Genomic DNA, 11,960 nt, shown 5'->3' on the forward strand with positions numbered 1-11,960 from the left:
CGTACAGTACGATTGCGGTCCGGAAGAAAACACACCGATAGGCACAGGATGGAATGGTGTTTAGCAGGGGGTATGCTTTTCCTGCAATTTATGTCTTAGTTACATTTTGATGTCCTTTTCAGTATAGTTTGTAATTGAGTCGAAGAATAAAATTGTTATTTTATAGTTGAATGGAATGTAACGTCTTCTATGTAGTACTAGTACTTCAGGGTGAAGCCGTGTTACTGCTTCACCCTGAAGTAATGCAGTTCAACCACTTTTTTGATTTGTGGCCAAAATGTGTCTGCTTAATGCCTTTGCTACGTAGCACGCAATGCAGACAGACTGGCAGTAAATAGTTTGTCATACAATTCCGATATACTCAGCCAAGCAGCGTTCTATACAGAGATGGACGATCCACTGAAAGCTCGAGCCCAGATGTCTGCTGCACCTCTGCTGAAACCTAATGCTCTGGTGTTTGCCATCTTGTATATAGTGTCAAGGGATGGAACTGTGTGTGGACTCGTGAGTTAGATGCAGTGTGCTCTTGGTGACTGCTTCAAAGTATTATGTCCAGCTAATTTGTTTTGGGCCGTAACTTGACACTGCACAAGAACTGTTTAATAGGTTTTCTAGCAGTATGATGAGAGATAATTTGATGTGTCCATATTCACTTTAAGTAAACAGTGCAACTGCTGCTACTTAGTACTCCGTATTGGAGTATGGCCGCGGGCCTTTGCTGTGTGCCAGTCCACTCCATTCTGCAACGCTAGCGTTGCCTTTTTGTTCGAGCAGGCATAGTTCTGTTATATCTGCGCTCCTCTGGAACTCGGATGCTTCTTTATGCAAGGGGAATTGAAAAGTTTATCTTTTATTTTACCCCAACTATTGTATGGAGTACCTTCGTATTTTATTCAACCTTTTTATTGCATCAAGCAACTTGGGGCCATATGTACGAACACTTTTTCCCATAGACACAGAATGGGTAAAAACCTTTGCTACATCTACCCTTGGTTACTAGTTAACCGTAGTGGTACTATCAACGAAAAGATGGCTAACAGTTTCTTTCTGTGGGCCTTAATACATATGTGTGTTAAAATATGCTCGGAATTTCCCCCTGCAGGAGTAGCAATGCTGCGGGAGTTGGTAGTCCCCTTCAGTGTGATTCCCGCAGCATTCAGAGTTTCTGGGCTTCGAATAATTAATTACAGTGGGATTCTGTGCTTCGCCCATTTATGCACATTTTTCCCCTCGCTCTCGGCCCTTTCGTCCATGCGCATTTTACCAGCTGAGCAAAAAGCTTCTTGTGGAACTGTACAGCATTGCTGCGTGCACGTGTGCTTCCTGCATCTACCTAGCTGACGTTCTTAAACTGCGTGGCCTCTGACCACCAGAAAGTCCTAATTTAATTGCCTTTGCTACAAGATGATGCCAATTATAGTGCAGTTGAATGGACTTTAGAAAAATTCAGAGCATGAGGCATTAAATCCGTGCAGTGAGATGAACTCTTAAAGAATCAACATGGCGCTAAGCACGTTTAAAAAAAAAAAATTAAAAAAAAAAAGCGGGCCCTCTCCTACAGACCTGATTCACACTTTGAAAAGGAAGCAATGCCTGTTTATTGGAGTGGAGTTAAGTGGACGTAGGCAATCCAATTAAGTTATGAATCCATCTGGGGACGTCTGATTTAATTTTGCACGTCCTGGACACGCCCCTTATTTATTTATATATATATATATATATATATATATATGTTCGATGGCATGTGTAGCTGCAGATTCACATGCTGTGCACAGTCCGCCGTCTGGTGTTGGGCTCGGAGTGTTACAAGTTGTTTTTCTTCGAAGAAGTCTTTTCGAGTCACGAGACCGAGGGACTCCTCCCATTTCGATTCCATTGCGCATGGGCGTCGACTCCATCTTAGATTGTTTTTTTTCCGCCATCGGGTTCGGACGTGTTCCTTTTCGCTCCGTGTTTCGGGTCGGAAAGTTAGTTAGAATCTCGGAAAAAAACGTCGGTATTGTTTGCGTTCGGTATCGGGTTAGTTAAAACAAATCGACACCGAATTTTGAAGAGCTCCGGTGGCCCTTCGGGGTTTTTTCGATCCCCCGTCGGGGCCTGGTCGGCCCGGCCACGTGCGACTTCAAGGCTGATGGAACAGACCCCATTCCGCTTCTGCCCAAAATGCCATAACAAGTATCCGTATACGGATCAGCATCTGGTCTGTAACTTGTGCTTGTCCCCCGAGCACAAGGAGGATACTTGTGAAGCCTGTTGAGCGTTTCGCTCGAGGAAGACGCTGAGAGACCGAAGAGCCAGGAGACTACAAATGGCGTCCACGCCGACAGGTCAAGAACGTTTCGAGGAGGAAGAAGAGGCTTTCTCCGTCCACGAGTCGGATTCTGAAGAACTCGACGCCGAAGAAACACCCAAAACCGTGAGTAAGACATCGAAAATCAAGACTCACGAGAAGTCCACAAAAGCCCAGGGGACGCCACCGCCAACAGGCCATGGCTTAACCCGAAAACTAGGTGACCGATCCAAGGCACCGAAAAAGGGCATGCTGGTGTCGAAGTCATCCGACTCCGGTCGAGATACCACCACACAGCAATCTCGGAGCCGAGACAGCGGCTCCGAGAAAATTCGGCACAGAGACACCACGCCGAAAGCAAAGAAGGTTTCTTCGGAGCCTAAAAAGACTTCCGAAAAGGTTTCGGTTCCGAAACATCCAGCCTCGGAGCCGAAAACTAGTTCCTATACAGAGGAACAAGGATTAACCTCCCAATTACATAGATTTGGAGAGGAGCTTCAAGCTGTAGAGGCTGACTACAAGCAAAGGAGGCTTCATATTCATGAGGACACAGGGAAGATAACCACTCTTCCCCCAATCAAAATTAAAAGGAAACTTGCCTTTCAACAAAAGGACAAGCAACCACAAGCAAAGGTGGCAAGGAAAACAACTCCACCACCTTCTCCACCACCTTCTCCACCACCATCAACACATGCATCACCACCAACAACTCCCCCACTGATGCACTCACCAGCTCATACCACAATGAGTCAGGATGATCCCGATGCATGGGACCTTTACGATGCTCCAGTGTCTGACAACAGCCCAGACTCCTATCCTACAAAACCGTCACCACCTGAGGACAGTACATCCTACTCACAGGTGGTCGCAAGGGCAGCCGAATTTCACAACGTCACCCTACATTCTGAACCAATTGAGGATGACTTTCTCTTTAACACCCTATCCTCCACCCATAGCCAGTACCAAAGCCTTCCCATGCTCCCAGGAATGCTAAGACATTCAAAACAAATATTTCAGGATCCAGTTAAAGGCAGAGCCATAACTCCAAGGGTGGAGAAAAAGTACAAGCCACCGCCAACAGATCCAATCTATATTACAACGCAACTAACACCAGATTCAGTAGTTGTCGGGCAGCTCGTAAGAGAGCCAACTCTCATACCTCAGGAGACGCACCACCTCCAGACAAGGAGAGCCGCAAATTTGATGCTGCGGGAAAAAGGGTTGCAGCACAAGCAGCAAATCAATGGCGTATTGCCAATTCACAAGCACTTTTGGCAAGATACGACAGAGCTCATTGGGATGAAATGCAACATTTCATCGAACACTTACCCAAGGACTTCCAAAAGAGAGCGCAACAGGTGGTGGAAGAGGGACAAAGTATCTCAAATAATCAGATACGGTCTTCCATGGATGCAGCAGATACAGCTGCAAGGACAATAAACACTGCAATCACGATACGAAGGCACGCATGGCTGCGCACTTCAGGGTTCAAGCCGGAAATCCAACAAGCTGTGCTCAATATGCCATTTAATGAACAGCAATTGTTTGGGCCGGAGGTAGACACTGCCATTGAGAAACTCAAAAAAGACACCGATACAGCCAAAGCCATGGGCGCACTCTACTCCCCGCAGAGCAGAGGCACATTTCGGAAAACACCTTTTTGGGGAGGGTTTCGAGGTCAACCCACAGAAACCACAACCTCACAAACAAGGCCTACTTACCAGGGTCGATATCAGAGGGGAGGTTTTCGGGGGCAACATAGAGGGGGCCAATTCCCAAGAAATCGAGGAAAATTCCAAGGCCCCAAAACTCCTCAAAATAAACAGTGACTCACAAGTCACACAACCCCATCACATAACACCTGTGGGGGGAAGACTAAGCCAATTTTACAAACTTTGGGAGGAAATAACAACAGACACTTGGGTCTTAGCAATTATCCAGCATGGTTATTGCATAGAATTTCTCCAATTCCCTCCAAACGTCCCACCGAAAACACACAATGTCAAAACAACAATATAGATCTTCTAGGACTAGAGGTTCAAGCATTGCTACAAAAGGACGCAATAGAATTAGTACCAAATCAACAAAAGAACACAGGAGTTTACTCACTGTACTTTCTAATACCCAAAAAGGACAAAACTCTGAGACCAATACTAGATCTCAGAACACTAAACACCTACATCAAATCAGACCACTTTCACATGGACACGTTACAAGACGTAATCCCACTGCTCAAACAGCAAGACTACAGGACAACATTAGATCTAAAAGATGCATATTTCCATATACCAATACATCCTTCACACAGGAAATACCTAAGGTTCGTATTCCAAGGAATACATTACCAATTCAAAGTGTTGCCATTCGGAATAACAACTGCGCCAAGAGTTTTTACAAAATGCCTGGCAGTAGTAGCTGCACATATCAGAAGGCAGCAAATACATGTGTTCCCGTACTTAGACGACTGGTTAATCAAAACCAACACACTAAAACAGTGTTCACAGCACACAAAATATGTCATACAAACCCTTCACAAGCTAGGTTTCTCCATCAACTATGCGAAGTCACACCTTTTGCCGTGTCAAACACAGCAATACTTAGGAGCGACAATCAACACAGCAAAGGGGATTGCCACTCCAAGTCCACAAAGGGTTCAAGCATTTCCCAAGGTAATACAAGCCATGTATCCAACACAAAAGATACAAGTCAGAATGGTAATGAAACTCCTAGGCATGATGTCTTCATGCATAGCCATTGTCCCAAACGCAAGATTGCACATGCGGCCCTTACAACAGTGCCTAGCATCACAATGGTCACAAGCACAGGGTCAACTTCTAGATCTGGTGTTGATAGACCGCCAAACATACATCTCGCTTCTATGATGGAACAGTACAAATTTAAACCAAGGGCGGCCTTTCCAAGACCCAGTGCCACAATACGTCATAACAGATGCTTCCATGACAGGGTGGGGAGCACACCTCAATCAACACAGCATCCAAGGACAATGGGACATACATCAGAGGCAGTTTCACATAAATCACTTAGAAATGTTAGCAGTATTTCTGGCGCTGAAAGCATTTCAACCCATAATAACCCAAAAATACATTCTTGTCAAAACAGACAACATGACAATGATGTATTATCTAAACAAACAAGGAGGGACACACTCGACACAGTTGTGTCTCCTAACACACAAAATATGGCTTTGGGCGATTCACAACCACATTCGCCTAATAGCACAATTTATTCCAGGGATTCAGAACCAGTTGGCAGACAATCTCTCTCGAGATCACCAACAAACCCACGAATGGGAAATTCACCCCCAAATACTAAACAATTACTTTCAAATTTGGGGGACACCTCAAATAGATCTATTTGCAACAAAGGAAAACTCAAAATGCCAAAACTTTGCATCCAGGTACCCACAAGATCAATCCCAAGGCAATGCTCTATGGATAAACTGGTCACGGATCTTTGCGTACGCTTTTCCCCCCTCTCCTTCCATATCTAGTAAACAGGTTGAGTCAAAACAAACTCAAACTCATACTAATAGCACCAACATGGGCAAGGCAACCTTGGTACACAACACTACTAGACCTGTCAGTAGTACCTCATGTCAAACTACCCAACAGACCAGATCTGTTAACACAACACAAACAACAGATCAGACATCCAAATCCAGCATCTTTGAATCTAGCAATTTGGCTCCTGAAATCCTAGAATTCAGACACTTAGATCTCACACAAGAATGTATGGAGGTCATAAGACAAGCTAGGAAACCTACCACTAGACACTGCTATGCAAATAAGTGGAAAAGATTTGTGTATTATTGCCAGAATAATCAAATTCAGCCATTACACGCATCTCCAAAAGATATAGTAGGATATTTACTACATTTGCAAAAATCAAATCTAGCTTTCTCTTCCATAAAAATACATCTCACCGCAATATCCGCTTACCTGCAAATTACTCATTCAACTTCACTATTTAGAATACCAGTCATTAAAGCGTTTATGGAAGGCTTAAAGAGAATCATACCACCAAGATCACCACCTGTTCCTTCATGGAACCTCAACATTGTCTTAACAAGACTCATGGGTCCACCTTTCGAGCCCATGCATTCTTGTGAAATGCAATACTTAACGTGGAAAGTTGCATTTTTGATTGCCATCACATCTCTAAGAAGGGTGAGTGAGATTCAGCATTTACCATACAAGAACCATTTATTCAAATACATAAAAATAAAGTAGTTCTAAGGACAAATCCAAATTTTTTACCAAAGGTTATCTCACCGTTCCACTTAAATCAAACAGTAGAATTACCAGTGTTCTTCCCACAGCCAGATTCTGTAGCTGAAAGAGCACTACATACATTAGACATCAAAAGAGCACTAATGTACTACATTGACAGAACAAAACTAATTAGAAAAACAAAACAACTATTTATTGCCTTTCAAAAACCTCACACAGGTAATCCTATTTCAAAACAAGGCATTGCTAGGTGGATAGTTAAGTGTATTCAAACCTGCTATCTTAAAGCAAAGAGAGAGCTGCCTATTACACCAAAGGCACACTCAACCAGAAAGAAAGGTGCTACCATGGCCTTTCTAGGAAATATTCCAATGAACGAAATATGTAAGGCAGCAACATGGTCTACGCCTCATACATTTACCAAGCACTACTGTGTAGATGTGTTAACTGCACAACAAGCCACAGTAGGTCAAGCTGTACTAAGAACATTATTTCAAACTACCTCAACTCCTACAGGCTGGACCACCGCTTTTGGGGAGATAACTGCTTACTAGTCTATGCACAGCATGTGTATCTGCAGCTACACATGCCATCGAACAGAAAATGTCACTTACCCAGTGTACATCTGTTCGTGGCATTAGTCCCTGCAGATTCACATGCGCCCACCCGCCTCCCCGGTAGCCTGTAGCCGTTTAGAAGTAGATCTTGAACATTTGTACATTTGTAAATATATTACTTTAACCTTTATTATGTACATATGTATTCATTCCATTGCATGGGCACTATTACTAACATACACAACTCCTACCTCACCCTCTGCGGGGAAAACAATCTAAGATGGAGTCGACACCCATGCGCAATGGAATCGAAATGGGAGGAGTCCCTCGGTCTCGTGACTCGAAAAGACTTCTTTGAAGAAAAACAACTTGTAACACTCCGAGCCCAACACCAGACGGCGGACTGTGCACAGCATGTGAATCTGCAGCGACTAATGCCACGAACAGATGTACACTGGATAAGTGACATTTTCCATATATATATATACACACACACACACACACAACCCTTATCCCTCCCTGCCCCACCCTTATAATGGCCTTTCAGCTGGCTGCATGTCATCTAGGGGTGGCTGGTTGAGGGTCCCCTTATTGTTTCATCAAGCTCAGGAGAGCTCAGAAAGCAGTAAAACGTACCCATTCAAAACCTTGCGATCCTACAAGTATATTGGGACTGCACAGGAGTTAGCAGTCTTAAAAAAATAATAATAAAGGATTCACGACCCCGAACCTCACGTAAAGGTAAATGCAAACACACATTACTGGAAACCTGTAGCAAAGTACTTGTGGCATTACGACTAACCTTCTGTCAATCCCGTTGATGCTCACCCAGGAAACAACTATTGGCAAAGCCAATAGGTCTTGCCTGTGCGATAATCTATTGGCTTGGTCAATGTTTTTAGGCATTTTGCATAGCAGCGAGGCCTCTGTGCAACAAGGGTGAAAGTAAGAAAATACAAGCGCTATGACTCGGTCAACACTGGTCACGTTATATCGCTTTTATTTTATTTATTTATTTGTTTACTTTCAGTTATTTTGCACATCGGCCACACTTGTATGCTGCATGGCTAAAAACATTTACAAAGCCAATGGATCTTTTATAGGCGAGTCCTATTGTCTGCCAATACCTGTTTTATTCATTATCACATATGAGTGCCTTTAAATATGTGCATTCAGGGCAGGGCGTTCACTGTAGACAAATCTCTTGTAATTTGGTTAATAAACTATAATATTGCTTTGTAATAAAATCGTACACCACATGTAGCATACACATGCCGGTTGATTTCCCTCTTAGTTCACCAATGGCATTAGCAGAGGGGTTGGTGGGGTAGGAATGTGTAAGTGAATGTTTTATGCTGTCGCTGAAATGATCTCATATAAGTGATTTGCTTCCGTATGTTGAAGTATTTATTTATTATAATTTTGAAGAGACTTGACCTATTTTTTTCATGACGTTTGTTGCGTCATTTACCTGTGGTTATTTTCAGAGCTCGGCTCCCCCTGTTGGTTGGCTCGCCCACCTTTAGTTTCATGCAGGGTTCTGATAAGGTTTATGGCCCGGACGATGGAGATTGCGGTATCTTCAGCGTGACGATTTGTACTGTACGCTTAATCTAACCTGATATGTACAGTGAAAATTGTTAAAAAGGTGGTGTGCAAGTAACTTCTTTTTTTTTTTTTTTTTTTGTAGGGTTCGAACAGCAGCGCAAACTCTTCTAGCTCAACCCCCGTGGGCCTTGGGAAGCAGTTACTTCGTCCAAGAACGACACGTGTCTGTCTCAGGGACCTGATCTTCTGCATGGAACAAGAAAGGGAAATGAAGCATTCCCTGGCTCTATACCGTGCTCATCTTAAATGATAATCCATTTAAGTTATTGTGACTGCTGCCAAAGGAAGATACTCAATGCATTGTTGCACTATCCTGAAATGTCTAGTTTCGGGACAAGAGTCCACTTAAGGATAACTTCTGTTTACAGAAATCAAATATTATTTTTTATTTTAAATAAAACACTCAATTTAGCAGCTGTAGATTTTTAATAGCTGAAATTCAGTCATAAGCTGTCTGTAAAGCACCAACTAAGAAATGCATTTTGCAAATAATTGACCAGCTGCTTGCATGCGTTTGGCAGTGGCTGTCACTCTTTGCAACTCATTCCATGTTAGTGCCTTCCTTTCGTCTTACGCCGGAGAGGGAAAACAGCCGACAGTGTCAAGGAAACAGTACAACAGGCTGTGTGGCATTTAAAATCCACAGAATCATGAAACAACAATGAATTCACCATGTTAGTGTGTCTGTTCTCTGATGGCACGTTTGCCTACAACTTGTTTACTGGCTGGAAGATGCATGAATTAGCGTTTGCAACTCAGATGGACATCGCTGGCAAACTCGTGTGACCTTTGTGAGAAAATTGCTTGCCCACTAAACTAGGGCTCTTAATGAACGAGTTACATACCAAACGACTGGTAACCCTACCCTGTGTGATGGCTCGCATTTCTTTCTTGAAAACGTGAAAGTTAAAGTGCTGATGGGTAGCTGATGTGAAGACAATAGCTACATCAAAGCAAAAACTTCAGGTAGTAAAGTTACATTTAGTTTCGTTGCTGGAATTTATGTAGATACAGTTATCTGGGGAGCGGGTTTCTCTTGAGAGTTCCACATGAAGTTAGCGACTGTAACACTCATTTAGTTTTGTTATTACCCTAAATATTCAGACGTGATTCCCAGGGGCATAATTGTATATTCAACTTGCAATAATTGTGAAGAAAGGATGCGGTCTTGTGCCAAAGTTGTGCAAGGATGCAGCTTGATTTGTTGCCATTATCTTTTTCCCCCAAAGTAGCATTATATTTTTCAAACCAGAATGTAGGATAATCCATCTCACATCCCTGCCCATCCATGTATTCGCGAAGCCTTCAGTACAGCTCGGTCGACTTCCCTCTCAGGGTGTTAGTTAGCTAGGACATTTGGCACCTCTTGATAGGATGGCAAGAAGGAAGTATGGATTATTTTTCTCTCTGCGTGCCTTTTGTACTACATTTATATGAAAGTTCAAATTGTGTTTAAGTATAGTCATTGTCCTGATATTATTCTGCAAACAATGTGCAGACGCTCTACATGTCAACTCTCATCCAGAAACCTAGACCATAACCAATGAACAAAACACCGATATATTATGTTTTTTCCTTCATGGCTCTGATGCCATGTAAATTATCTAAGTGAATTGCAGATAGGCTACCATTCGTTCTTAATATATAGTGGGATGTTGGAAATTATATTTTTGTTTTAAAAAAAATAAAAAAAAGCAGTACGTTGAACACAAAGCTGTAGTTCAGAAAAAATGTTCTCATTCCGTAAAAAACATTCTTTAATTAAATGCTCATCTTTACTTTTTATGTAAAGTGCTGCATTTCTTTTTCTTTTGTGTATTGTGTCTTACTGAGATGTTTACAAGTTTTTTAAATACTGCATTAAAGAAACCCTGAATTCCAAACAAATGCTACCTGGATACGATGGACATTAAAAACATATAAAAACTAGGTGTCTGGTTAACTAAATGTTAACCATAGACCAGTTGTATTTGGTAACTCGATTTAGAAGGAAAATCAGTTTCCTACACTTCCATTAAATAACATGATTTGTTGAGGTGAATGTGGATCAAACTGTATTGATGCATTTTGGTCAAAGAGCCTAGTTACTCCTTTTCAGGGGGAAAATTTGTATCTGGGATCATTTGATGTGTACAATTTTTATTACAACATTTCTTTTTTTGGGGGGCTTTTAAAGAGGTAAAAGTGAATTGTAGGTGTGGGTGCTTTCGTACTAAAAAGTCTGTTAGGTGAAGTGAAATGAGAGTATTTATACTTGTTTATACATCACTTTTGAGCAGAATTTAAATCTAGAGAAATCTTCAATGCTGTTGTTTGACTTTGCCATAAACATTGCACTGAGATGCTGCAGAAGATAAAGTACTTTTGTCTTCATCCTTAACCTCCCCTAACTGTGTGAACTTTGAAGAAGCCTGATAAGAACGTTTTACGCAGGTTTCATAAAGTTATCTTCTAGTAGCCTTTTGTCTGCACAGTTTTTGTGTAGTCCTTGCTCAAACCATATATATTTGTTTAATGATTCAGTCTGAACTTCGTTTGGGGAGATAATTAAACCTAGGGGTTTTTCCAGTTTTTGACTGGTAGTATCTCGTATCATTTCACAGGTTTCTTTCTTCTTTGTTGCTTTTGCAGCAAAACTAGGATTATTACGAACTCCCCTATGATACATTTCATGAACTTCCAGGAGTGCTTGCTTGGACGGATCTGTTCATCACTGCTGACCATGCCTGGATATTCCTCCATTGTCTTGTCAATTACTGTCTGCACAGCTCCTGCTTTGTGTTGCTGGTGTTCTGTAAGGAGGTTTTACCTGGCTTTTGGAAACATGTCTCCGGTTGCCAGCTCCTACATTCATTCTACATACCTTCCGGTCCAAAACAATGTATTCACTGTATTAGGGGCTTGCAGGGTCACATAAAATAATCAGTTATCCAGAAAGAGGAATGTTTTTAATCTTTCAACATTTTTATTATCTGGAGTTTCCCTTAGTGGTGTAGGGATTGTATCCGCAATTTGGGTCAACAGATTAACAGAACTTTTCCGCCTATCTTATGCCACTGGTAGCTATGCACTTGAATAACACAGTTGCCGCTTGAATGAAGGGATGTATTGGTATCCTGCCAGTCCACAGCCTCATTCATTGGGTTGGAGTGATTTTACAAATGTATGCATGCAGACCAGTCATCCAAAGGAGACCCAGAATTTCATTGGTAGGTAGTGTACACCATTAAGAATTGGAGCCATGTGGTTCCATTT

General features: G+C 42.1%; 1 protein-coding gene across 1 annotated transcript in view; it reads left to right on the forward strand.

Moving 5' to 3' along the window:
- Nucleotides 1-10,581, forward strand: part of TAF4B (TATA-box binding protein associated factor 4b) — a 351,422-nt gene extending 340,841 nt beyond the window's left edge. Inside the window, exon 15 of the mRNA XM_069220053.1 lies at nt 8,788-10,581. Within this exon, the coding sequence (XP_069076154.1) occupies nt 8,788-8,955 (168 nt within the window). The 3' untranslated portion in view covers nt 8,956-10,581. The remainder of the gene's footprint in view (nt 1-8,787) is intronic.
- Nucleotides 10,582-11,960: the final 1,379 nt, after the last annotated feature.

This window comes from Pleurodeles waltl, chromosome 2_2 (genome assembly GCF_031143425.1).
Source record: "Pleurodeles waltl isolate 20211129_DDA chromosome 2_2, aPleWal1.hap1.20221129, whole genome shotgun sequence".
In the NCBI taxonomy this organism is placed as follows: Eukaryota; Metazoa; Chordata; class Amphibia; order Caudata; family Salamandridae; genus Pleurodeles; species Pleurodeles waltl.